The sequence below is a fragment of the Eubalaena glacialis genome, chromosome 2 (assembly GCF_028564815.1).
Source record: "Eubalaena glacialis isolate mEubGla1 chromosome 2, mEubGla1.1.hap2.+ XY, whole genome shotgun sequence".
Lineage (NCBI taxonomy): Eukaryota > Metazoa > Chordata > Mammalia > Artiodactyla > Balaenidae > Eubalaena > Eubalaena glacialis.
In genome coordinates this window covers 152,470,840-152,498,681 of record NC_083717.1, presented here as the reverse complement: position 1 = coordinate 152,498,681, position 27,842 = coordinate 152,470,840, and the positions used below count along the sequence as shown (strand labels likewise).

The 27,842-nt window shown below is 39.6% G+C and overlaps 1 protein-coding gene across 1 annotated transcript in view; it reads left to right on the top strand.

The window, feature by feature from the left end:
* Positions 1-26,237, top strand: part of ARMH4 (armadillo like helical domain containing 4) — a 135,898-nt gene extending 109,661 nt beyond the window's left edge. Inside the window, exons 6-8 of the mRNA XM_061182608.1 lie at positions 18,691-18,722; positions 25,566-25,700; positions 25,944-26,237. Coding sequence (XP_061038591.1) covers positions 18,691-18,722; positions 25,566-25,700; positions 25,944-26,012 — 236 coding nt within the window. The 3' untranslated portion in view covers positions 26,013-26,237. The remainder of the gene's footprint in view (positions 1-18,690; positions 18,723-25,565; positions 25,701-25,943) is intronic.
* Positions 26,238-27,842: the final 1,605 nt, after the last annotated feature.

Below are 27,842 nucleotides of genomic sequence, written 5' to 3'. Positions count from 1 at the left end.
TATTCAGTAGAACCCTTTTATTTTATTTTTTAAAATATTTGTTTACTTATCTATTTATTTATTTTGGCTGCACCGGGTCTTAGTTGCGGCGTGTGGACTTCTTAGTTGCGGCATACATGTGGGATCTAGTTCCCCGACCAGGGATTGAACCCAGGCCCCCTGCATTGGGAGCGTGGAGTCTTATCCACTGGACCGCCAGGGAAGTACCAGTAGAACCATTTTAATTGTATTATCCCAATTGTCCTTTACCTCGCTCCAAGTGTATGAGAACAGTAGCCCCAGTCCTCATGAGAATATGTTACTGTGGAAGATGATTCATTAATTCAACAGTGTCCCTCGCGTGCCAGGTGCTGTGTGGTGCTGAAGCTGCAGCAGTGAGCAACACGGGCACGCCCTCCCTCAGAGAGTTTAATCGACTAACAGGAAGGACAGCCATTAAGCAAGAACAGTTATGGTTATATTACCGTGTGCCATGTGATGGTAACAGTATGGGAGCCACAGGATGCTCTGGCTGCCCCAGGAGAGGGACCTGTGCAGGTGTCAGAACAGATCTTCCTGAAAAGTGCCCTTTAAGCTGAGCCTGAAGAATGAGAGGAGTGAGCTGGGAAAAGAGGAGGTGGAGACAGAGGTTAAAGTGTGAAGATTTGACCGTGAGACACACTTAACTCGTAAGAGCTGAAATCACTCAGACCTTGTAAGCCGTGTGAAGGCGTTTAGACTTTTCCCCAAAGGCAAGAGGAAGCTTTGAAGGGGTTTTAAACAGGGAGTGATGTGATCAGTTTCCTTTCAAGAATATTACTTGGAAAGAAACAAGGGAGGCTCTTGTGGCACTAAGATGAAAAAAGATGGCAGCCTCCTAGGAAGTACATGGTGGGAGAAAACAACGTCAAGTAAGACAATCAAGTTATTCTTGTTTGATTTCTTTTTGGCTCTGTGTGAATGAATGGGTCTTGAATCTCTATTTGTTAATCTATCACAGACTGCCTTACAGTTGTGGAAGTATCTTTCTTAGAGTTAAGATGTTCATAGTAGCTGCAGTTCTCTCCAAAGTCTATTGCAGATGCCTCTGTGTGAACATAAAACCTCACACAAATCTTGGAAAACTATTTCCCTATAATGTTGGGCCACGGAGAAAGTGGATGTTGTTCGGTTAGGTTCTCTTAGAGCACATTTGTTACTTGCTGCAGCGTTGATGGCCTTTAGATTTCTACATTAAGAAGAAAATAAGCATCATTAATAATGTAGATGCTTATATTGCCAAATAAACGAAAGGTTTCTGGCTGCTTCTTCATAAGAAACTTGTAAATGGGTTCCAGGTTTGTTTGTTACTAGGTAAAAACAAATCCATTTTGGTTGATGGCTAATTCAGGGCCATGTGTATTTAGGCAACTCATAAAAGTGTTTGTATGGAAACAAGTCTCCGAGATAATCAGATTTTATTTCTAGTGTCTAATTGATCCTCAGAGCTTTGGGATTTAATTATGTCTGTTGAAAAAATACAGTTCAATTTCTCTTCCTCCCTTTTAAACATAACTGCAGACTTAACTGTAATTCATAAATATACAAGGCTTTATAGATGTTTTCTGACAAAGGACCTGGTACCTATTAGATACTCAGTAAATGTTGGCTTCTTCTTCTAATTGAAAGAAAACATATCAAATAAAAAACCTACCTAAGACTTTGCTTCTGATTCCTGTGTTTCTTGCCTAGCAGTTGACTTGGTACATTTTGTGATTACTCCAGAGAGGTAAATAATTTAAGTGGGAAATTGTTTTGAGAGGAGACTGCTGTTTTCTAGTCATTTAGGTAGGCTGGCTTGAGCGTAATGTTGGGCGTTTGTTCTAGTAGGGAGTGTAGCCGGTGGTTATCCTGTGGGGTCTGAGGCATGATGAGTTGAGTATGTGTGGATGGAATATAAGTTCTACCTTTTCCTTTCTCTGTGGCACCTACCCAGCTTCCAGGAGGACCCACATAGCTTCTTTACCTCATCTTCCATCACTTAGTGTGTCCATCATCTTTCACTCAGCACAATGTTTTCAAAGTTCATCTGTGTTGTAGCAAGTATCAGTATTTCATTTATTTTTATGGCTGAGTAATATTCCACTGCATGTATATACCACACTTTGTTTATGCATTCATCAGCTGATGGGCATTTGGATTGTTTCCGTCTTTCGGCTATTGTGAATAGTGCTGTTATGAACATTAGTGGACAAATATTTGTTTGAGGGCCTGTTTTCAGTTCTTTTGGAAATTTATATATGAGTGGAACTACTGAGTCATATGGTAATTTTATGTTTAATTTTTTGAGGAACTGATGAATTGTTTTACCCAGTGGCTGCATACTTTCCATTTCTACCAGCAGTGTGTGAGGTTCCAATTTCTCCACATTCTTGCCAACACTGTTATTCTCTCTTTTAATTTTTGTTTTGTTTTGTTTTCAGTATGACTTCCTGAAGACACCACCTGAAGTGGTGTCTCACTGTGACTTCGATTTGCATTTCCCTAATGACTAATGATGTTCAGCATCTTTTCATGTGCTTCTTGGTCATTAGTATACATGCTACAACCTGGTTGAACCTTGAAAACATTACGCTAAGTGAAAGAAGCCAAACACAAAAGGTCACATATGGTATGATTCCATTTACATGAAATATCTAAAATAGGTAAATCCATAAACACAAGAAGCAGATTAGTAGTTGCCAGGGGCTGGGGGAGGGGAGAATGGAGAGTGACTGCTTAAGGGCATGGGGTTTCCTTTTGGGTTGATAAGACACATTTTGGGATGAGATAGAGGTGATGGTTATGAAACATTGGGAATGTGCTAAATGTCACTGAATTATACACTTTAAAATGGTCATTTGTAGGTTTTGTGAGTTCCACCTCAATAAATAAAAAAGCGAAAATTCCTGGTTAGAAGTTGAGTCTCGACTTCCAGTTCCGGCAGCATGGTGGACTGAGTGTAGATTTCCACCTCCTGTTGCAAACTGAGAAATTCTGCCTAAAGCGAAACAAAAATGTAAAATATGCAAGTGGGCTTGAAGGGAAAGCTGTTGTTGCCAGGGGCGGCAGCTTAAGGCTGGAGCAGTTGTCTCCTGAACTGAGGCTGTGGCGTCTAAGGGGGGACTAGACCACCTATAGATGCTGGGATGAGGGGTGGAGTTGAACACCAATGTTGGGCCAAGAGACATGACCTTGAGCTGGGGTAGGGCAGGGAGCAGGAACTAAAACCCCTGGGTAAGAAGACATTCTGGGAAAGCTGCCTCCTTGGTGAAAAGGGGTATAGAAGAATACCCGCCTCAAGTCAGGGAAACCGAAAGGGGCTGTGGTGGGAGAGAAACATGAGAGCCCCAGGCCTACCTTCATCATGTGAGAACCCACAACTCAGAAGTGAATACACAGCACTGCTCCAGGTGGGTGAGCCTCCCGGTGTTCAGCACAAGCAAACGGAAACTGCTTATCTGTAGTGACACTTCTGCAATGCGGGCTGCCCAAGACTCCTAGGGGGAAACCAGTGTCCACTGAAAAATCCATCCCCTTGAGAGACTACAGATCACACAAGGAAACATCCCAGCATGAGGGAAAGTAAGTAGACATAACAGACAGGGCGGTTAGCATCTCAAGAACTTGGCAAAATAGAAGTATGTTTGAAATGATTAAAGACTAAGGACACTGAGATTGACTCCACTGTTTTAATAAAATGTTTCCCCATTTAATAAAATGTTGAACAGCTGCTCCCAGGGAGTGTGTGCAAAGTTTGCATAAGGGATTTAAAAGGGGAAAGGTGGAGACGGAGGTCGTTCTCCTGCCGTCTTATAGTGGTCTGACGAGGCCTTTAGGTTTTTTCCTGAGGATCAATAGCTCAGGGAAACTTATATTAACTGCGATACTCAGGTGCTCTTAGCCAAAGATTTGCCTCCATTTCTCTTGAGAGTGCACCTTGGTATTTGCCCATCATTGTGAGGTATGTTGCATTATGAACTGGTAAATAGAACTTTTGGAAACAAACCCCAAAGCTACCTTGAAAACCACTTTAGTACTCATTCAGCGCTCCACTTCTAATTGATTTGATCTGTTGGCTGAGCCACGGCACTAGGAAATCAGTGAGCTTCATGGTGATTAAGTAGAATCACGTCAGAAAGTTTACATAAGGGTCATCAGCAAACGTGAGACTTCAGAGTTACCTGGTCACTAAGCCAACCTTCCCTTTGCCTCATCCTATGATCAAGCCATGGCTTTTATCAGTGGAAGTCCCAAAAATTATATAAAGAGGAGGAGTGCCTGGGGATCTTGTCTTGAAGCTGAAGCAGTCTGTCGCTTTACATAACATTGAGAATAGATGGGACTGCAGATGCAGGCCTGATGGACTTCATGGTTGTGACAGCCTCACCTACACCTTGAGATGCCAAATGTTAGTTTCAGTGTATCTGGCCAGCAACACACACAGACTTGACTTTGCACTGGAAGCCGGATGATGCTGTACTTTGGGAAGCAGTAAAGTTTCTATTAAAAATAAAGTATGGGGACTTCCCTGGCAGTCTAGTGGTTAAGACTCTGCGCTTCCAGTGCAGGGGGCGCGGGTTCGATCCCTGGTTGGGGAGCTAAGATCCCACATGCCGTGAGACGTGGACAAAAAAAAAAAAAAAAGTATGAAGACCAAGCTCTTCTTTTTCACCAAGGGATTGAAAATTGGATAGTGCAGATGTGAAGAGAGAGCTGTAAGAGTGAGCTGGGGAGAATTTCAGGTCCCCTGAGTGTGGCCTTGTTGCTGCTAAGTAGTTAAACTGTAGATCAGAAACCTCAGTGCTCAGGAGAATTTTCAAGGGTGTCTTAGGCAAAGTGCAGTGTTTTTGTTTTTTTTCCCTCGCAATCAGGTGTAGAGGAGGGGCCTAGACAAGTTGTATTTTCCCTTCGTGAGCAATGTCGTATATCGTGCTTGCCTTTTTGGGAAGAGAAAGAAGCACACATGGAGGGATAGTTTCTTCTTCATTAATGCACCATGTACTTCATGTGGTCGAAGTTCGTGACAGCCTTCTCATCATACAGTTGATACATGCAGTTTATGGTTTGTCAGTATGGTTATCATTAATAAATGACCCCAAGAAGATGTGCAGTTGATTACAAGATGTTTTCTTTGCAGCTCCCCAGTAGGTATCTAGTGTCATTCCTAAGTTTGCTGTCAACTAAAGACGTCCTTAATATTACTTGAAAGTAGAGATCAGGGTATCTGGGCCCTTTGCACCCTTCTCTGTAAATATCGGGCAGAGCCTTCAGAATTAATTGCTTCTTAGATGCACCATTACTGCTCAGTTAGCCCTATGCAAAGAAGTAGGTCATTCTATTCATCAGAATCTTGCTGTTCTGTAATTATGTGAGGAGCAAATAATTATAGATATGGTTTCTGTGTAATTTTAAAGCAGGTAAATATAGCATCATTAGAGCATAATCTATAGCTGGAAAAACTCACGTTTCTTTAAAAAACATGCAGACAACATTTAAACCTTGGTAAGTTTTATTATTCTCAAATGTGTTATGTAAGTTGGAAAAAATCTTTGTTTCTTGGGCTGGAAGAGGCACTTATGATTAAATATCAACGAAGAAAAAGAACTGGTCTCCATTTCTTTCTTTCTTTTTTTTTTTATATTTATTTATTTATTTGGCTGCATCGGGTCTTATTTGTGGCATGCGGGATCTTTCGTTGTGTGCGCGGGCCTGGTTGCCCCACAGCATGTGAGATCTTAGTTCCCCGACCAGGGATCGAACCCGCGTCCCCTGTATTGGAAGGTGGATACTTAACCACTGGACCACCAGGGAAGTCCCCTCCATTTATTTCTTGACACTATAGAAACACCATAATTGAAATTTAGTCACATATGCTTTGACCAAAGGACTATGTACTGATGTTTCATTTTTTATAGGTGGAACATACATTTCTCTTTTCATTGATTAAGATAAAAATCAGGTTTCCCACTTTACTGAAAGATGTAAATGATGCTGAAAATTTGATTATTACAGAGACTGTGTTTATAACCCTTTCAAAATTGAATGTAAGTGGAACTAGCCATAAACCACGCCTTGCACAATGCTATATGGAAGGGGTATATTTTTTAAATTCAGGTAACCTGAAGTCCTTCGATTAGAATTAATTTACATGAATGGAGATGGCTTCTTCCTTGAACTTGGCCAGCTCGCCTGTCTTCCTTGCTTTTTTACTTCTGTTTATTCCGAGAGTTTGTTTTAATGTACAAAATGAATAAAATTGATATGCCAAAGTGCAGGCCTGCCTATATGGTTGGCAGAATTAGACTAGTGTCTTAGTTTGCATTCTCCCTAAGAGCAAGACGGTGACTTCAGGAAGCGCGGCGAGGGAGTAGGAAGTGAGACGGGGAGGGTGGGGGGCCAGTGAAGGGAGTGGTGCTCATGACTGGATTGTTGCAGGGGCTCCTTGCTGCTGGGGATTCTCTGAGAAGCTGTGTGGAACACACCTCGGGGGTGAGGAAAATGAAGGGATTTACCTGATGTGGTAGGCAGAATAATGGTTCTTCCAAAGAGGTCTACATCCTAATCCGTGGAACCCGTGAATATGTTACCTTACAAAGAGAACTTTGCCGATGTGAATGAGTTTAAGGACCTAGAGAGGGGGAGATTATCATAATAATCTTCTTGTAAGAGATACTTCTCCTTATAAGAGAGAAGTAGCAGGGTCAGAGCCAGGGAAGAAAATACGACAAAGGAAGCAGAGCTTAGAGAGAGATTTGAGGGGCTATGCTGTTGGCTTTGAAGATAGATGAAGGAGCCATGAGCCAAGGGGCCACAGTCTCCAGGAGCTGGAAGAGGCAAGGAAACATATTCTCCTCTAGAACTTCCAGAAGGAACCGGCCCTGCTGACATCTTGACTTTAGCCCATGAGACTGATTTTGGACTTCTGACCTCCAGAAATATGAGATCAGAAATCTGTGTTGTTTTAAGCTGTTAAATTTGGGATAGCAGCAATCGGAAACTAATATATCCACAAACTCACAGGTCTCATTGATTGAGGATGGCCTCTAGGACAATATTTCCTTGGTGCTTCTAAATTTATTTATTTTATTTATTTATTTTTGGCTGTGTCACGTCTTCATTGCTGCGCGGGCTTTCTCTAGTTGCGGTGAGCGGGGGCTACTCTTCGATGCGGTGCGTGGGCTTCTCGTTGCGGTGGCTTCTCTTGTTGGCAGAGCACGGGCTCTAGGTGTGCGGGCTTCAGTAGTTGTGCCGCGCGGGCTCAGTAGTTGTGGCTCTAGGGCTCTAGAGCACAGGCTCAGTAGTTGTGGCGCACGGGCTTAGTTGCTCAGCGGCATGTGGGATCTTCCCGGACCAGGGCTCGAACCTGTGTCCCCTGCATCGGTAGGCGGATTCTTAACCACTGCGCCACCAGGGAAGTACCTCCTTGGTGCTTCTAGCCACCCCCATGCAGGATCCTATGACGGATGGATGCCCTCAGGCAGAGAAACCCTCAGCCTGCACAGGATAGGAGTGGTCTGCAGGGCATCTCTGCAGTGGGCCGGGGCACCAGTGGGCTTGGCTGTAACTGGACAAAGGATTTGATCAACGGAATGTGTAAACGTCCTCATAACCACTTGGAACTAGGTCTGTTGGGTTGTTTCATACGAACAGTCCAGGTTTCTGAGCCCCTCTGACCATTCCTTTGCTGTCTCTTCTCCCGGCCCATTCTCTTCTGCCTGACCTTTAAATGTTGGGGATCCTAGGCATTATGCCCTTGGTCTTGTCCAGTCTTACTCTGTGATGGTTAATTTTATGTGCCAACTTGATTGGGCCATGTGCTGTCCAGACACTTTGTCATTTTTCTGGGTGTGCTTGTAAGAGTGTTTTTGGATGAGATTAATACTTGAATTGGTAGACGGAGTAGAGCATATTGCCTTCCCTAATGTGAATGGCCCTCATCCAGTCAGTTGAAGGCCTGACTAGAATAAAAAGGTTGACCCTCCCCTGAGCAAGAGAGAATTCCTCCTGCCTGACTGCCTTCGAGCTGGGCCACTGGTTTTTTTCCTGCGTTTGGACTTGAACTGAAACATCCGCTTTCTTGGGTCTCTAGGTTGCCAATTCACCCTGCAGATCCTGGACTTGTCAGCTTCCATAATTGCATGAGCCAATTCCTTATGATAAATCCTTTTATATATATATATATATATATATATATATCTTGTATTGGTTTTGTTTTTCTGGAGAACCCTGTCTAATATACACTCCATACTCCAGGGGGATTTTCTCTGCTCTTGACTTCAGCTTCTATCAATAGGCTGGTCAATCCCACACCTTGGTCTTCAGCCTGAGTTTCTCCATATCCCAATTTTAAACTGCCAACAGAAACATCCCCATGGATATTGTATAGATACTTTAAACTCCACATATTCAGAGTGAAACTCATTATCATCCCCCTAGGAATCTGCTCCTGCTTTCTGTATTCTGTCTTTTTCCATTATGTCACCATGTACTCTGATCCCATAGTCAGTATCATCAGCATTGCTCATTCTGAGTTTTAAACTTTCAGGATTTCTGCCATTTAGCTCTGTTGTTCCCCAGTGGAGAGCAACCCTGGCACACAGGACCGAGTTGGAAAAATCCTACGGCTAAGAAGGAAGTAGGAGATCTAGTTTATCCTCATACAAAGACACACACACAAACACAAACACACTGGGCAGGTTGAGGGAGAGAAAAAGAGAGATACATACAGAAAGCAACAGAGCCATACAGATAGGCAGACAGACAGAGTCTGACAGAGAGGGAAAAAAGGGAGGAAAAGAAAGAGAGATACAGACTACAATGTGATATAAAGAGGCATAGAGTGAGAGACAGTGGGAGACCCATGTAGAGGCAGAGAGAGAACATTTGTCAGACAGGGAGGAGAATGTAGAGAAAGCAGGAGCCAGACTCACAGAGGTGAGCAGATACACACTGTGCCCCAGAACTTGAAAAAGCCCTACTGTGTGCTATTATGGTCACCTGGCCCACCTGCCCACACCCCTCCGCAAAGTGACCCACTGGCCTGCTGAACAGGTATATGCTTTAGAGCTATAGGGCCTGGGTTCAAATTCCAACTCAGCCACTTTTTAGCTACATGGCTTTCAGCACTTTACTTAAGCTTCATTTTCTTCATCTGTAAAATGGGGATAGTAATACCTACCTTGCAAGCTTTTTTGTCAGATGCTCAATAATTATTAGCTCTGCCAAATCCTGATATCCTCTGGCTCCCATCCGTTCCCCCTTTGTTTTTTGAATTTTTGAATTTTATTTTTTTATACACCTCCCCCCCCCCTTTTTTTTAACATCTTTATTGGAGTAATATTGCTTTACAATGTTGTATTAGTTTCTGCTGTACAATAAAGTGAATCAGCTATACATATACATATATCCCCATATCTCCTCCCTCTTGCATCTCCCTCCCACCCTCCCTATCCCACCCCTCTAGGTGGTCACAAAGCACCGAGCTGATCTCCCTGTGCTATGCGGCTGCTTCCACTAGCTATCTATTTTACATTTGGTAGTATATATTAGTCCATGCCACTCTCTCACTTCGTCCCAGCTTACCCTTCGCCCTCCCCGTGTCCTCAAGTCCATTCTCTACATCTGTGTCTTTATTCCTGTCCTGCCCCTAGGTTTTTCAGAACCTTTTTTTTTAGGTTCCATGTATATGTGTTAGAATACGGTATTTGTTTTTCTCTTTCTGACTTACTTCACTCTGTATGACAGACTCTAGGTCCATCCACCTCACTACAAATTACTCAATTTCGTTTCTTTTTATGGCTGAGTAATATTTCATTGTATATATGTGCCACATCTTTATCCATTCAACTGTCGATGGACACTTAGGTTGCATCCATGTCCTGGCTATTGTAAATAGAGCTACAGTGAACATTTTGGTACATGACTGTTTTTGAATTATGGTTTTCTCTGGGTATATGCCCAGTAGTGGGATTGCTGGGTCGTATGGTAGTTCTATTTTTCGTTTTTTAAGGAACCTCCGTACTGTTCTCCATAGTGGCTGTATCAATCTACATTCCCACCAACAGTGCAAGAGGGTTCCCCTTTCTCCACACCCTTTCCAGCATTTATTGTTTATAGATATTTTAATGATGTCCATTCTGACTGCTGTGAGGTGATACCTCATTGTAGTTTTGATTTGCATTTCTCTAATGATTAGTGTTGTTGAGCATCCTTTCATGTGTTTGTTGACAATCTGTATATCTTCTTTGGAGAAATGTCTATTTAGGTCTTCTGCCCATTTTTGGATTGGGTTGTTTGTTTTTTTGATATTGAGCTGCATAAGGTGCTTGCAAATTTTGGAGATTAATCCTTTGTCTGTTGCTTCATTTGCAAAAATTTTCTCCCATTCTGAGGTTGTCTTTTTGTCTTGTTTAAGGTTTCCTTTGCTGTGCAAAAGCTTTTAAGTTTCATTAGGTCCCATTTGTTTATTTTTCTTTTTATTCCCATTTCTCTAGCAGGTGGGTCTAAAAGGATCTTGCTGTGATTTATGTCATAGAGTGTTCTGCCTGTGTTTTCCTCTAAGAGTTTTATAGTGTCTGGCCTTACATTTAGGTCGTTAATCCATTTTGAGTTTATTTTTGTATATGGTGTTAGGGAGTGTTCTAATTTCATTCTTTTACATGTAGCTGTCCAGTTTTCCCAGCACCACTTATTGAACAGGCTCTCTTTTCTCCATTGTATATTCTTGCCTCCTTTATCAAAAATAACGTGACCATATGTGCGTGGGTTTATCTCTGGGCTTTCTATCCTGTTCCATTGATCTGTATTTCTGTTTTTGTGCCGGTACCATACTGTCTTGATTACTGTAGCTTTGTAGTATAGTTTGAAGTGCGGGAGCCTGATTCCTCCAGCTCTGTTTTTCTTTCTCAAGATTGCTTTGGCTATTCGGGGTCTTTTGTGTTTCCATACAAATTGTGAAATTTTTCTTGCTAGTTCTGTGAAAAATGCCATTGGTAGTTTGATAGGGATTGCATTGAATCTGTAGATTGCTTTGGGTAATATAGTCATTTTCACAATGTTGATTCTTCCAATCCAAGAACATGGTATATCTCTCCATCTGTTTCTGTCATCTTTAATTTCTTTCATCAGTGTCTTATAGTTTTCTGCATACAGGTCTTTTGTCTCCTTAGGTAGGTTTATTCTTAGATATTTTATTCTTTTTGTTGCAATGGTAAATGGGAGTGTTTCCTTAATTTCTCTTTCAGATTTTTCATCATTAGTGTATAGGAATGCAAGAGATTTCTGTGCATTAATTTTGTATCCTGCTACTTTACCAAATTCATTGATTAGCTCTAGTAGTTTTCTGGTAACATCTTTAGGATTCTCTATGTATAGTATCATGTCATCTGCAAACAGTGACAGCTTTACTTCTTCTTTTCCAATTTGGATTCCTTTTATTTCTTTTTCTTCTCTGATTGCTATGGTGAAAACTTCAAAAACTATGTTGAATAATAGTGGTGAGAGTGGGCAACCTTGTCTTGTTCCTGATCTTAGTGAAAATGGTTTCAGTTTTTCACCATTGAGAATGACGTTGGCTGTGGGTTTGTCATATATGACCTTTATTATGTTGAGGTAAGTTCCCTCTATGACTACTTTCTGGCAGGTTTTTATCATAAATGGGTGTTGAATTTTTTTGAAAGCTTTTTCTGCATCTATTGAGATGATCATATGGTTTTTCTCTTTCAATTTGTTAATATGGTGTATCACATTGATTTGCGTATACTGAAGAACCTTGCATTCCTGGGATAAACCCCACTTGATCATGGTGTATGATCATTTTAATATGCTGTTGGATTCTGTTTGCTAGTATTTTGTTGAGGATTTTTGCATCTATGTTCATCAGTGATATTGGCTTGTAGTTTTCTTTCTTTGTGACATCTTTGTCTGGTTTTGGTATCAGGGTGATGGTGGCCTCATAGAATGAGTATGGGAGTGTTCCTCCCTCTCGTATATTTTGGAAGAGTTTGAGAAGGATAGGTGTTAGCTCTTCTCTAAATGTTTGATAGAATTCTCCTGTGAAGCCATCTTGTCCTGGGCTTTTATTTGTTGAAAGATTTTTAATCACAGTCTCAATTTCAGTGCTTGTGATTGTTCTATTTATATTTTCTATTTCTTCCTGGTTCAGTCTCAGAAGGTTGTGCTTTTCTAGGAATTTTTCCATTTCTTCCAGGTTGTCCACTTTATTGGCATACAGTTGCTTGTAGTAATCTCTCATGATCCTTTGTATTTCTGCAGTGTCAGTGGTTACTTCTCCTTTTTCATTTCTAATTCTGTTGATTTGAGTCTTCTCCCTTTTTTTCTTGATGAATCTGACTAATGGTTTATCAATTTTGTTTATCTTCTCAAAGAACCAGCTTTTAGTTTTATTGATCTTTGCTACTGTTTCCTTCATTTCTTTTTCATTTATTTCCAATGTGATCTTTATGATTTCTTTCCTCCTGCTAACTTTGGGTATTTTTTGTTCTTCTTTCTCTAATTGCTTTAGGTGTAAGATTAGGTTGTTTATTTGAGATGTTCCTTGTTTCTTGAGGTAGGATTGTTGCTATAAACTTCCCTCTTAGAACTGCTTTTGCTGCATCCCATAGGTTTTTGGGTCATCGTGTTTTCACTGTCATTTGTTTCTGGGTATGTTTTGATTTCCTCTTTGATTTCTTCAGTGATCTCTTGGTTTTTAAGTAGTGTATTGTTTAGCCTCCATGTGTTTGTATGTTTTACAGATTTTTTCCAGTAATTGATATCTGGTCTCATAGCGTTGTTACTTGATACGATTTCAATTTTCTTAAATTTACCAAGGCTTGATTTGTGACCCAAGATATGATCTATCCTGGAGAATGTTCCATGAGCACTTGAGAAGAAAGTGTATTCTGTTGTTTTTGGATGGAATGTCCTATAAATATCAATTAAGTCCGTCTTGTTTAATGTATCATTTAAAGCTTGTGTTTCCTTATTTATTTTCATTTTGGATGATCTGTCCATTGGTGAAAGTGGGGTGTTAAAGTCCCCTACTATGATTGTGTTACTGTCGCTTTCCCGTTTTATGGCTGTTAGCATTTGCCTTATGTATTGAGGTGCTCCTATATTGGGTGCATAAATATTTACAATTGTTATGTCTTCTTCCTGGATTGATTCCTTGATCATTATGTAGTGTTCTTCTTTGTCTCTTGTAATAGTCTTTATTTTATAGTCTATTTTGTCTGATATGAGAATTGCTACTCCAGCTTTCTTTTGATTTCCATTTGCATGGAATATCTTTTTCCATCCCCTCACTTTCAGTCTGTATGTGTCCCTAGGTCTGAAGTAGGTCTCTTGTAGACAGCATATATACGGATCTTGTTTTTGTATCCATTCAGCCAGTCTATGTCTTTTGGTTGGAGCATTAAATCCATTTACATTTAAGGTAATTATCGATATGTATGTTCCTCTTACCATTTTCTTAATTGTTTCGGGTTTGTTATTGTATGTCTTTTCCTTCTCTTGTGTTTCCTGCCTAGAGAAGTTTCTTTAGCATTTCCTTTAGTACAGCTGGTTTGGTGGTGCTGAATTCTCTTAGCTTTTGCTTGTCTGTAAAGCTTTTAATTTCTCCATCAAATCTGAATGAGATTCTTGCTGGGTAGAGTAATCTTGGTTGTAGGTTTTTCCCTTTCATCACTTTAAATATGTCCTGCCACTCCCTTCTGGCTTGCAGAGTTTCTGCTGAAAGATCAGCTTTTAACCTTATGGGGCTTCCCTTTTATGTTATTTGTTGTTTTTCCCTTGCTGCTTTTAATATTTTTTCTCTGTATTTAATCTTTGATAGTTTGATTAATATGTGTCTTGGCATGTTTCTCCTTAGATTTATCCTGTATGGGACTCTCTGTGCTTCCTGGACTTGACTGACTATTTCCTTTCCCATATTAGGGAAATTTTCAACTATAATCTCTTCAAATGTTTTCTCCGTCCCTTTCTTTTCCTCATATTCTTCTGGGACCCTTGTAATTCAAATGATGGTATGTTTAATGTTGTCCCAGAGGTCTCTGAGACTGTCCTCAATTCTTTTCATTCTTTTTTCTTTATTCTGCTCTGCAGTAGTTATTTCCACTAGTTTATCTTCCAGGTCACTTATCCGTTCTTCTGCTCCGTTATTCTGCTACTGATTCCTTCTGGAGAATTTTTAATTTCATTTATTGTGTTGTTCATCATTGTTTGTTTGCTCTTTAGTTCTTCTAGGTCCTTGTTAAACGTTTCTTGTATTTTCTCCATTCTATTTCCAAGATTTTGGATCATCTTTACTATCATTACTGAGAATTCTTTTTCAGGTAGACTGCCTATTTCCTCTTCATTTGTTTGGTCTGGTGGGTTTTTACCTTGCTGCTTCATCTGCTGTGTGTTTCTCTGTCTTCTCATTTTGCTTAACTTACAGTGTTTGGTGTCTCCTTTTAGCAGGCTGCAGGTTCGTAGTTCCTGTTGGTTTTGGTGTCCGCCCCCAGTGGCTAAAGTTGGTTCAGTGGGATGTGTAGGCTTCCTGGTGGAGGGGACTGGTGCCTGTGTTCTGGTGGATGAGGCTTGATCTTGTCTTTCTGGTGGGCAGGACTGTGTCCGGTGTACACCTTCCCCCTTTCATGAAAGGGAATTTATATGTGTCTGGGATAAATATAGCTAATAAAACTTTATTATTGGAAATAAAGGAAAATTAAGAATACCCTTCTAAATTAGCAGTTTGGGAGACTTTTCAGCCACAGGCTATTTAAAAGCCAACCATACTTACAATTGACAAGATACATGGAAATGTTCTTTTATCTGCAATTTCTTTTTTACTCTACCCCTCCTCCCTGTTTTCTAGTAGATAAGCTAGGAGAGGGCAAATTGCTGCTCCTGGAACTCCTATACACAAGAGGGCACTGGTGAGCACAATGGAGAACTTGCTTTTAATGATCCTTCTCTACTTTTTTTGCTTTTAATAATCCCTGTCTACTTTTTTGCCCACATCTACCTCTCTCTGTACAGAAGGAGACCACAGGCATAATTATATTGCTACACTTTCAGACTTGCATCAGTAAAATTTCAAGAAAGAAAACAAACCAGAACCAGTAGGATTAGAATGAATCTGTAGCTGTGGGCTGAGGAATTAACCAAGTGGAAGGGCCTCACCTGCTCATGTTCCCCGTTATCACAATCTCCCATTAACCTCCAGTTGCAAATGTTTACAGAATTCTGTAGGGGTTTTGGGGGGTAAAATATGTTTTTTAAATTTTAAAAGTACTAAAAATTAGAAATAATTTGGAAAATCCTAAAAGCACTGTATAGGGAATAAAAGTCATCCATAATTCTACAACCCATTGATGACTTCAGTTAACATTTTGAAGTACATCATTTCAATTACACACATAACATTTTTATCCACAAATGGACTCACATTATACATACTTTATGTTTTTTTCATTTGTAATATATAATGCTAACACCATGTCATTATTTTTGTTTAAATAATTTAAATTTTTGTATAATATTTCACTCTGTAGTCATAGCCTAAGGTTTTGTTTCCTTTTGAAAGTGTTTAAACCATTCCTGCTGTTCCATTCGGTGAACAGCATTTAAATAAAATTTTTATGCATATCCATGATTAATTGTTTAAGGTACATTGCTTCTACAAATGGAACTTTTGATAAAAAATTTAAACTTTTTAAAAAGCTTTTGATATCAATTGCAAATTCTCCATGCAGTTCCAAAAAGCTGTGTCAATTCATACCCCTTTCATCAGCGTGATGTTTCTCTATTAAAAAAAAAGAAAACTGCAGTTTTTGATTCTCCTCTTCATGAAGAATCATCTTTTCTTTTTATTAAATATCTTTCCAATATTCTCTCTTCTAGCTTTTGTATTCCTTTATTGATTTTTATTAAGTTTCAAAACCATCATTGTGTTAGATTTATTTTTACACCGCCTTGAACATTTTGCTGAAAACAGTTTATAGAATCTTCATGAAAGAAAATCGTGTTTACTCAAAAGTTGTGAACTCATATAAAAGCAATATATATTTGCTGAAAGAAGGAAAAAATATTTATTGTCTAATACCGTGTCAAGAACCCTGGTGGATGCCTGAGAAGCACAAGGTGTGATCCTTAGGGGTCGCATGTTCTTAATTGGAGAAACACAGCCAAGCTCACATACTCTGAAGAGCAGTTTTTTCTCAACCTTGTTTAGACCCATGTCCCCCCAAACACTGTCTCACTACCTCTAGTGTATCACCCCTCTCACTAGCCAAGAATAGTTTGCCCAGCTTTCTTTCTGTAGTTCCTATTATAAACTACAGAACTAGATCCATTGAATGTGCTCTTTCAGATTACCTGTGCACATACGCACATCCCGTGCTAATATGCCTTCCCTCCCCCAGTGAAGAATGACTGCCTTAAGAATCACCCAAAGCAGGACTTGGAAATTTACTTTAAGCACCTAAGATCTGGACAGATTGTCAATGAGATCTGGCTCGATAAGGCTTAAGTTAAAACGTTTTTCTTGGCGATGAATTTCCTACAGTTGGAAAGCCTATCAGTGCCTCAGACCTTGGCGCCATCTGTGCCTCCTTTCCCTCTTCTCCAAGCTACCCCTGGGCTGCGATCGACAGGTAGTCAGCCGGCCCCTGCTCACCTCCTCCATGATGTCCTCACACCAGCATTCCTGCTCCCACCTCTCTTTCGCTTTGCTCTTTACGTAATATCCAGCTGATTCCCTGATTCCGGACATCTTGCTTCCGAGGTTGGCGTTCTGCTGTGTGCCCCAGTAATTGGCTCTCCTGCTCTGTCCCTCACTCTCTCAGTCCCTACGTTGCTGCTTGTCATCCATGTGTCATAGACCTGATGTCCTAACCTTTTCTCACTGGAATTAGGTCCCCATATCTTCTACTGATACAGTGTTGAGCACGATGGCTGGCCAACACACTGTGCATTGTAAATATTGTTGAACGAATGAATGAATTGGAAGCATTCTCTTGCTTGACTTTATATCTTGGGCTTAGTTGAGCCATGTTAACACAATACTCGTATTTCACGTGTCTTTCTTTTCCCCTTCCTATCCCACATTTCTTATTTTGGTTTTCTACACTAAGTTCTGTACTAGACACTTTGCACATGTTATTTCTAATCTTCACAGCCATCTCGTAAGACAAGTATTACCATCTCCATTTCACATATGAGGAAACTGAGCATCCAAGAGGTTTGCTAATTTCTCCAAAGTCACTCAGTGAATCAGTGGTTGACCTCACTTCTCCATGGAACCACTCCCAGAATCACTGATCCATGGCGATGAAGGAGCGATGAGGGGAGGACAAATCTGAGAGGTCTTGCCAAGGTCTTGACATGAGAGATTGAGGCTGGGGACTGAAGGAGATAGAAGAGCCAACGGTATCTCCACATCTTCAACCTGAGAGAGCAGAACAGCAGTGGTATTGCCAAAAGAAATGGGTAATTGGGAAGTCTTATTCCTGTAGGTTGTTAATCAGATGGTGGTTGGAGTTCCAGTGGCTCTTTCCTCCCTGGTTAACCGTGGCAATTCTATTAGTTTTTCTGAGTCTCAGTTTCCTCTTCTTTCCCCTGAGCATCATCTTACCTGACTCTCATGTTTGTCATTGGTTTGCCTATCAAATGATGCAGTACATACGAACATGCTTTGTAAGTAAGGGGTAAAGCCGTACACACGTTAGCTGTCATCACTGTTGTCAGATATGTTATTACTAAAGTCAGATAGTAAATGGAGACACCAGCTTCTTGAGTAAAATATGTCTATGCCTGGGGTCAACAGGCTGTGACCAAATCTGGCCTGCTGCCTGTTCTTATACTGCCCATTGGAATGTTTTACAATTTTTTATTTGGTTGAAAAAAATCAAAAGAAAAATATTTGTGACATAAAAAAATCACATGAAATTCACATGTTGGTGTCCATACATAAAGTGTATTGGAACAGAGCCAAACCCACTTACTTATGTGCTACTGTCTATGGCTGCTTTCTCAGTGCAACAGCAGAGTTGAGTAGTTGTGACAGAGATTGTACAGCCTGCAGAGCCTAAAATATTGACTACTTTTAGTAAGAGCTGAGTAGCCCTGGCCTGCCCAGTGCACATTCCTACCTTAGCTCTCTGACACTGATTCAAGTGCAGAATTCCCATTGAGCTTAAAAACTGAGAAAGATTAGAAATAAAGGTAAGGAGAAAAATGTGAATTCCCTGACAGTCCAGTGGTTAGGACTCTGCGCTTTCACTGCCAAAGACCCAGGGGGTCAAAAAAAAAAATTAAAAAAAAAAAGATAAGGAGAAAATGTCAAGTTAGAAGTAAACTTGATATTCTGAAGGTGTTTTCCTCTCTCTTCTCCCAGACCTCCCCCCAAATAATAGAAAATACATTTAGCAAACAAAAATATTCTCTGTTCCTTTAACGATATGTGAGGGATATGTTTGTGCTCTTTTTTTTTTTTTTGTATTTTTAGATGAATGAGAATAAAAATAAGACTATTGCTGTCATTATGTTAATACTGTTGACCCATTCACTGTATTTCATACAATAATACCTTCATTGTATCAAATTAACTTAATATATGAAATATAAGTAAGTTACCAAATGAATTTAACACAATGAACTATAAGTAAAAAGATGGCTATTTACATATTCTTCTCTTATTTTCTGTAGTGAGAAGCTGGATGGAAAAACTAAAAGACAAGGTAAGAGAAGTATTTTCTTCCTTTGGATTTATCTTAGAGGGCATGGCTTTGTCAAGTAAAAGATCTTGAGAGTAATGGAGCTTTATTTCATTATTCTGATTATGGTAATCTATGCAAAGATACAGGGCCACTTCCAGGTGCCCAGCAAGAAAGGAGGTCTTCCCTTTAAGGTCTGTATAATACAAGGGATGCCTTATTCTTTGGAGTGCCATTCATACTTATGGAATATAATTCCTGGTATGTACAACTGAGTAACACCCATTACATATCAAGGTGGAGTTCCTTTTAGGGAATTGCGGGAGTGTGATCCCGTTCTAGTGCGCATTTCATGTCCCAATGCAAGGGTCTTTTAAACCTGATCTTCCTATGTGAGGAAGAAATACCTTGGATTTTGGAAGGCATTGATTTTTCTGACCCAAGGACACAAATTGATGGACTTGATTTAAGAATAAAACTTTGTGATGGAAAGGGCATCCTTAAACCATAGTGGGAGGTGGGATTAAAAACACCTGAACACCTAAGCACTCTCCTTAGGCCCACTTTTATGTAGTCTATCATAGTGCCACTGCTAACTGAGTGATAATGAGCTGACCTATCTGGAATGGCCAACTATAGAGAAATATTTTCCTCTCTTGAATTAATTCTGCCATCGACATCTGTGACTGGCAACATTAACTTCCATCCAGGATTATATTTTTCATTTTCTTTTAATTTTCAACACTCTCTAAGGTTTCATTTTTGGTACCTTGTAATTTCAAACTGGAATTACTCATAAAAATATTGGTGGAATTCTGAACTCCTTGCTGTAGCCTGTGTCAGATCCAATTACTATAAGCCAGCTCAGATTTCACTGGGGGTTTAGTTAAATGGAAATCGTTTCAACTGCCAGATAGGAGTTACTTCCAATTCTCCTGACTTAGAATATACATCTGTTGATGGTATCTCATATCTTGTTTTATTATTTGAGGTCAATTTCCCCCATATTTGAATGATTAATATTTATTTGGCTACAGTTTAATGTTAAAGGATAAAAGAAAAACATTCAACTGCAATTAAAATTGTATAATTATATTAATTCTTCTCACTATTATTTTTCTGCTTCTCAGTAAAATTTAACATATATAGTTTTTGAGAATGAGATTATTTTATGTTCATATATATTAAAAGTGACGTTGAAGAATTTTAAGCCTGTTGACATCAGTGGAGGCCATTTTGGTATCTGTAATGGGTCCAGTTGTCTAAGGGAGGTGTAATCAGAGGACTGAGCAAGATTTGGGGTAAGAGAAGCGCAGAAGTTTAGAACTGAATATATTTATGTTGATAGTGCTTCTTGTTATTTTTCAGGGGAAAATATGATGCAATGAAAAGTAAACAGGCTCTGGTAGTTTAATCTAGGAGTCCGTATATCATTGTTTCTATAGAAAATACCCTTCTGAATTACAAAAATGGACAAAAAATAGACTCAAGGAAACAAATGTTGGCACGTAGCCTGTTTTGAAGTTGGGTGTTGCAAAGTTTCTTACCTGTATGTATATACAGCTTCACCACTCCGTTTAGAAATCTGTGTAGCTTTGGAGAAAGGCTATTTTCTCTTCTTGCGGACCATTCCTTCTTGTCTCAAAGGCCTGACACCCTCTCCCTGCTCCATTTCACCAAGAGAAATAATTTTATGTATGGCCTAAGTTTTCTGGACTATTTTGAAGTTTTTCCAGCCCTCTTTTCATTTTATTCTGTAGTATTTTTTCAGTTATGTCTTAGTTTTAAAAAATTGGAAGAAAAATAGTTGAAACTCCCACTGGGTTGACTTGCTTTATGCCTTGTCTTCTTTTTTTTTTTTTTTTAATTTAACTATTTTTTAAATTGTAGTTAATTTACAATGTTGTGTTAGTTTCAGGTATACAGCAAAGTGATTCAGTTATACATATATATAGATCTTTATTCTTTTTCAGATTCTTTTCCCATATAGGTTATTACAGAATGCTGAGTAGAGCTCCTTGTGCTATACAGTAGGTTCTTGTTGATTATCTATTTTATATATAGTAGTGTGTATATGTTAATCCCAAACTCCTAATTTATCCTTCCCCCTCCCCCCGCTACCTCCTTTGGTAACTATAAATTTGTTTTCTATGTCTGTGAGTCTATTTCTGTTTTGTAAATAAGTTCATTTGTATCATTTTTTTTAGATTCCACATATAAGTGATATCATATGTTATTCGTCTTTCTCTGACTTACTTCACTTAATCTGATAATCTCTAGTTCCATCCATGTTGCTGTACTTGCCTTCATATTTTGATTTTTTTCTTGGAGGGACTCATTCTAATCAGTCCCCTCCCTCTGGGAGTGAAATATTATACACTTACTTGATACATACAATCATATGTGTACACACATATATGTATATATATATAAAATATATGTATACATATCTTCCTCTCTCTCTCTCCCTCCTTCCTTTCTCTTCCTCTCTTCCCCCTCTCCCTCTTTCTCTTCATATGTCTAGCTAGCTAGCTATCATCTATAAAAGGCTCGTGAGTCATTATCTTCAGAAACTATTTGAGAGTGAAACTATTGCCGTTTTGTTGAAAGTCACAGAGTCCCTTAGAACTGAAAGCTAAACTACATATTTAACTGGCTCGTCAGTCAACCCAGAACATGTTCTCAGTTTAGCTTCATTTAATTGGTCCTGATATTGATTTCCCTGTTAGTTAGCTGGACTCTAGAAAGGGTGGTAGGTGTTCTAAAAAGTTCTGAATTATTCTCTTTGTTGTTATTGTTTAGTCTTCCTATATTAGTTAGGATTAAGATCAGCTATGAGTGACAGACAACCCCCAATGACAATGACTTAACCAAGGGAGAACTTTGTTTGTCTCTCATTTATGAGTCTGGAGGTAGCCATCAGGGGTTAGTGAGGAGCAACATTGAAGGCTCAGGCTCCTTCTGTTTGATGCTCCATGATTTGTGACCTTTATTCTCAAGGTCATCTCGTGGTCCTGGATGGCAATTAGGTCCATACTCTAGCCAGAAGGAAGGAAGGAAAAGGGAGGCTAAGATATCCCTCCCCCTTTAAAAGGAAAGATAAAGGCACTCTGCCATTCTTAAAGGGGGGGTGGGTAAAGGCTCTGCTCCCCCCTTGAAGAGCATGCTCTGGAAGTTGCACGTGTCACTAATGTATCGTCTCCTTAGTGAGGCTTATCACATGGTCACATCCAACTGCATAGAAGGCAGGGAGAAGTAATCGTTATTGTGTGCCCAGCCCAGATGGAAGGTTCTATTGCTCTAGAAGAAGGGGTGAATGGCTATCGAGGGACAGTCCCTATACTCATTCCATCATTAACCTTCTTCCTGTTTAAATGTCCAAGGTAGTGATGCTTGTTTGGCAAATCCTTACCTGGCTACCTATTGATGGATTTTTTCAACATCTATATTGTTTCTCAAAATTGAAGATGCATCAAAATTTTAGTTGTGTAATACAGACCAGCCCTGTTGTTATATCACCAAGATCGTTCTATTTCTTCTAGCTTTAGGAAATAATCCAGAAAATGGATGATCCAGCCTATACTTCATAACAGCCATCCTCATGTATAGTCTGCACCAGTAGCATTGCATCACCTGGGAGCTTGTTAGAAATACAAAATCTCAGGTCCCTCACTAGACCTACTGAATCAGAAACTCGGGGAAAGGGGTCCAACAATCTGTGTTTTGACAAGTCTTGCAGGTGATTCTGATGCATGTTCAAGTTTGAGAACACTGTTGAATAGACATCATAAGGGTACTGAATTCAGCAGACTTTAGGCAGTACAGTGTATCATATGGTTTTCTTATCGTTTTCTTGAAAACCAGTGTTTCTGAACAAACACAGTATCCCGAGAAGGAAGGATACCTTTCTCATAAATATAAAACAAAACAAACAAACCAAAACCAAACAAAAACAAAAAACAACTATATCTAGTAAATTTTATCTTAACAATCCATTTTAAAATTTTCAAACTGTTTATTTGGAAATAATTTCAAATTTACAGAAAAGATACAAGAATAAGGATAGTACAAAGAATACCCCTGTTCCTTTTCTCCAGATGCACTTATTCTTCCCACGTTACCCCATTTCTATCTCTGCTCTTTTTTTCTGAGCCATTTGAGGGAAAGCCGCATACATCATGGTCCTTTTAAACCAAATACTTCAGTGCGTATTTCCTATGAATCGGAATATTCTGTTAGCAAACCATAATACAGTTATCAGCTTGAGTACATTTAACATTGATATCATACTTTTATCTGTTCTGGCACCTGGATTTCAGTCTTTTGGTTAACATACCCAAAATCTCCTTTATAAATCTCCTCCATTATAGGATCTAGTCTAGGGTCATGTAACACATTTAGTTGTCAGGATTCTTTAGTTTTCTTTAATGTGGACCATTTGCGTAACCATCTTTTGTCTTTCATGACTCTGATATTTTTTTTAAGAATACAGTGCTTTAAAAAAATAGAATATTCAGTTTAGGTTTATTGGACGTTTCCTCATGATTAGATTCAGGTTATGCATTCTCGGTTGGAATATGGACAGATGCAGTTGTGTTCTTCTTGGCAAGTTACGTGTGGAGGGATGTGCACGTCCAATAATTCTGAACAGAGAAAAGGTGCTAGGCAGAATTTATAACTTAATATGCACGTGTCTTATTTGTTTTCATTTCTACAGGAAACAAGTCGTGGGCAATTCTAAAAACAGAGCTTATTTTCAGTTAGTCAGTTTTGTATGAGGGATGGTTAAATTATATTTGAAGAGGGTAGGTTGCTTTATTCCCATCTTGTAATTTACTTGTAATTTCAAAGCACAGGCAGATCATACACACACACACACACACACACATACACACACACACACACACACACACGAGGGAATAAAGAGAGGAGAGAGAGAGTAATTGAATTTTTGAGAAGTCTACATGATTTAAAGCTCTAGAAACGAGAAGCCTCAATGTATAAATAAGAAACATGCAAAGAGTGACACATTTTGTAATATTCATATTTTTGGTGTGGGGTTGAGTTACACAGTGTGAGGAGACCCACTCAGAGGTTGATCAAGTTGAGCTTCCAAAAGTTCAAATATCATCCTTTGAATGTACAGCTCTGTAAAATCTAATCTACTGTGCTTAAAATTATCATACATCAACATATATATATATTTCCATGCACTGGGAATGGTGATGTAAAAAGAAATTCCTAGTTCTGGTGAGAGCAATGGAAAATTACAGACTTTTATAAGCCTTTCGTAGATCTAGAAGAAAGTTTGGGTTTCTGTAAAGCATATTAATTTGTTGGAAAATGACTGAGCTTTGTTTCTTGGGGAAAAACACTTAGTATGCTGAGGAACAATGCTATGTTCTCAAATTAATGGAAAAAATTCCACATTCTGCTCTAACTCAAGATCCTGGGGAAAAAAACCAGTGAACGAGCTGGCTGTGTACATACAAGAGGATGCTGCAGTTTTGTAAGGTCTTGTCCCTTTGATTAATTCTAGAAATGTTGGGAAAGCATCATAGCCTGCTTACTTCGGCACTTGTTAGAAAACTTTTATTTTTTGTCCTTCTCTGTTTGGGGCTCATCCTGAAAGATACTGGAAATAGTTTTTGCTATATTAAAATTTTTAGAAATAGTCAAATAAGTGAACAGACTCGTGGTTTTTCCCCCATAAAATAATGTCTATCAAAAGTACTTATTACAGCACTTTTAAAATTGTTAATTGTTTATGGTTTTTTTCTGGGTAGGCTTCTAGAAGGGGCCATCGTGGAAGGTAAACCAGTGTCGTGTTCCTCTATGAAAGGCTCTGGTTATTCATCCACCTCTATCCCTTAGGTGTCTTATTGGCCAAGATGCAGGGAGCACCCTTAGGGCGATGGCCTTACTTTGAACTTGGGTTGGTCCTGAGCTACTTACTCAAGCCCAGGGATGTGTGGAGATCACGCTGCTCTCTTAGGACTGAAGTATCCATAGTAACACCTTGGGGATGTTGGAGACCCACGTGCGTTTGAAACCTCCAGGCTCTTTTGGAAATACCAGTGTTGTTAGCAGTGATATTTGTGCCCCTCTCTGCCACTTTCTTTCTTTGGGGCTGGGGACACTCAGAATTCCCTTCCAACCTTCAACTTTGGCCTTGTCCACTGGGCAGATATTTTCTTTCATATAAACGAATCCATCCACATTATGTGCAACTCTCTCCTCGTCCTTGTCTTTTTTGCCTGGGCTCCAACACCTAACATACTTCCTCTTTCCTTTGCAGGTCCTTCTCTTCCCTGCTGTCTCCAGAAACTCTCACTTTTCACTGCCATACAAGCACATTCCTCTTTCCTTTCTTACTGTGATGCAGCTAAGATTGTGAGAGAGGGACCACCAAAGTCAAGGCCCTCCTTCTGCCCTCTAAGAAGCACAATATTCCATTGGGCACTTCAACTCCCCCTGGAGCTTGACTCAGGCTGCTATTTCCAATTTATAGCATTTTAATAGTCCTGGTATTCTCAGAGGCTTACTTCATCCATCTTTAATACAAATTATATTTCTGTCACCAAAATCTGGTGTTGACAAATGTGCATAAGCAAGTGGCTGGAGGTGCCACTAGGTCTGGCTGATTTATTCAGTACTTCTTCTACGTATTTGAAATATCCAAAAATAGTCACATCTCTCTCTCTGTTGCGTTCTCTCTAAAAAGTAACTTTATTCCAGGTGCTATTTTATAACGAAGCAGACAGGAGATTTCAAAGTGTCTAAAAACCCGCTGCCCTCCAGCAGAACTGAGAAACCCAGGGCAGCGGTCTGTTTAGCATCCTGATGTGTGTTTCTTTTCCTGTGCAGGCTGGCTATATGTCTGGGATGCTGGTGCCCGTAGGCGTTGGGATAGCTGGAGCCTTGTTCATCTTGGGAGCGCTCTACAGCATTAAGGTTATGAATCGCCGAAGGAGAAATGGCTTCAAAAGGCATAAAAGAAAGGTATGGAATCAACAACAGCAAAACCTAATCAGTTTCCGAACATTCTTCGCTTTTCTAATTTGCTTAGTAAAGCACACGGGGCTTAATGATGCATGAATGGTACTGACGTGCCCAGTGGTTCTGATTAGCTGCTGCAGCTGCTGCCTCGGCTTGGTTTGTTCACGTGTCTTTTAAAGGGAGCCTGTTCCTCAGCTTTGCTCTGCGACAGAAAGAGTTTAATGCTTTTCTGTTTTCTTTCCCCAGCAGAGAGAATTCAACAGCATGCAAGATCGAGTAATGCTCTTAGCTGACAGCTCTGAAGATGAATTTTGAATTGGACTGGAATTTAATTGGAAGAGTCAACGACCTTATTATTTTATTTTTTATTTGGGGGCAAAAGAAAAGAGAACAACATTCTGCCATACTGGGGCTGTCAGGCCATCAGTTTCATTATCTGCTGGGTGGTAGATTTTTCTTGTACTGAGCAGAAAAGGCATGCTGTATATGAACTGTAATATGCAGTATTTGTTTTTATTCTGTAGTGAATTTTCCACAACCATGGGCTACAACTCGTAAATATGCAGCATACATGTTGTTCAGTAGGAGTTGCTAGGTTAGGTAAATATTTTGTATTTTTCGACATTGTCTTGTCCTTGGTTTGGATTACGTGCGCTAAAGTATAAAAATTATTCATGCCAAGGCACACTTGACTCTGAAATAGAAATCTTAACAAAAAAGAACTTGTGATGACTGCTCTGCCTATTTGAATCCCTAGGCTTGTGGGCCACGGCACATACTACATTTGCATCAAAACTAGCAGCAACTCAGAGTGAAATCTTTTTCATCAAGAAGATCTCTCAGCACATTAGGATATATATAGATTTGTTTGTACCTTACATTATGTACTTGTCTCCTGGTTTTTATTATTTTTTCCCCTTCCCTTTTATTCTTATTCTTGGCAAAGAAAAAATGCACTAGAAATAATGCATTAAATTGACTCTCGGTCTTAATGTAAGCTTGCTTTCTTAAATAGTGTAATTGAGTCCAAAAGACCTATCAATAGATTCTTACATGTTTATCATTAAGAGACGTCCTTTTTGTGTATCACTGACTTTGTCAAGAAGAAATGAGGAAGAAATCAAGAGGAACAGGAGGATAGATAGGCTCCCAGAGCATTTATCTCTGCCATTTGGCTCTGTGCTTGTGTGGCTACCATTCTGAATTATTCAGAGTGTTGCTTTTCTACATCTGTGGTCTTGGCCATGCAATGATTGGGCTGCCATTGGTCCTCGTTTGGCTTTATTAGAAAAACACATTCTGTGGTAGGAGCAGACTCAGGGGCTAGAGTCCTGGCACATGACGGAACTTATGAAAAACCAGCCTGTCTCAGGGCATCTCACTTTGGGCGATGCTGGACTGTGTTAGATCATTTCTCATTTCCCTTGGAATGTAATTCCTTGCCCTGTCTTTTGCATCTAGGTATTTGGGACTTTCAGGAAGTAGAGTTTTTGGGTAAAGACTTGGCTCGTTTGCGTGGAAGAATAAAGGTTACTAATAATACTGTCCATGGTGCTTTACACTATGGAGAACTTGTTCACATTTGTTGGAACCTGCTCTGCTGTGTTCAAGGCAAGCTGCACAGTTATTTCTAATAGCCACTGTGTGACGTAGGAGGTATGTTTTTATTCTCCCATTTGACTGAAGACAGAGCTGAAGCAGAGAAGTGAAATGATTATCCAAAATTATACCCAGGAAGAATCAGGAGTAGAACCCAGGGACTCACAACCACGCACCCCTATCTTCAGCTCAGTGCCCTTTCCACATACTTTGGAGGAACCAATAACATTTCAGAGTCTTTCTTTAAAACCAGGGTTCTAAGGAAATAGCTTCTTGGTCCAGGAACATGTCATACAAGTTTCTGTCTTTGGTAAATGAACGATGTCTTAGTAATGTCTCTCTTATGCACACAAATTCTTTTCCTTTCCCACATCAGCTGTTTCCTTTTAATCACATGAATTTAAGTATCACCTCTAGGGAACTCATAGAGAACTCTTTCTTGAATTCATTCTTGAAGGATAGCTGGCTTACAGGAATGTTTTCATCAAATAATTTTAATTCTTTTTGCCAAGAGATATAAGCAAATGGGTGAAATTGATCAAGAGA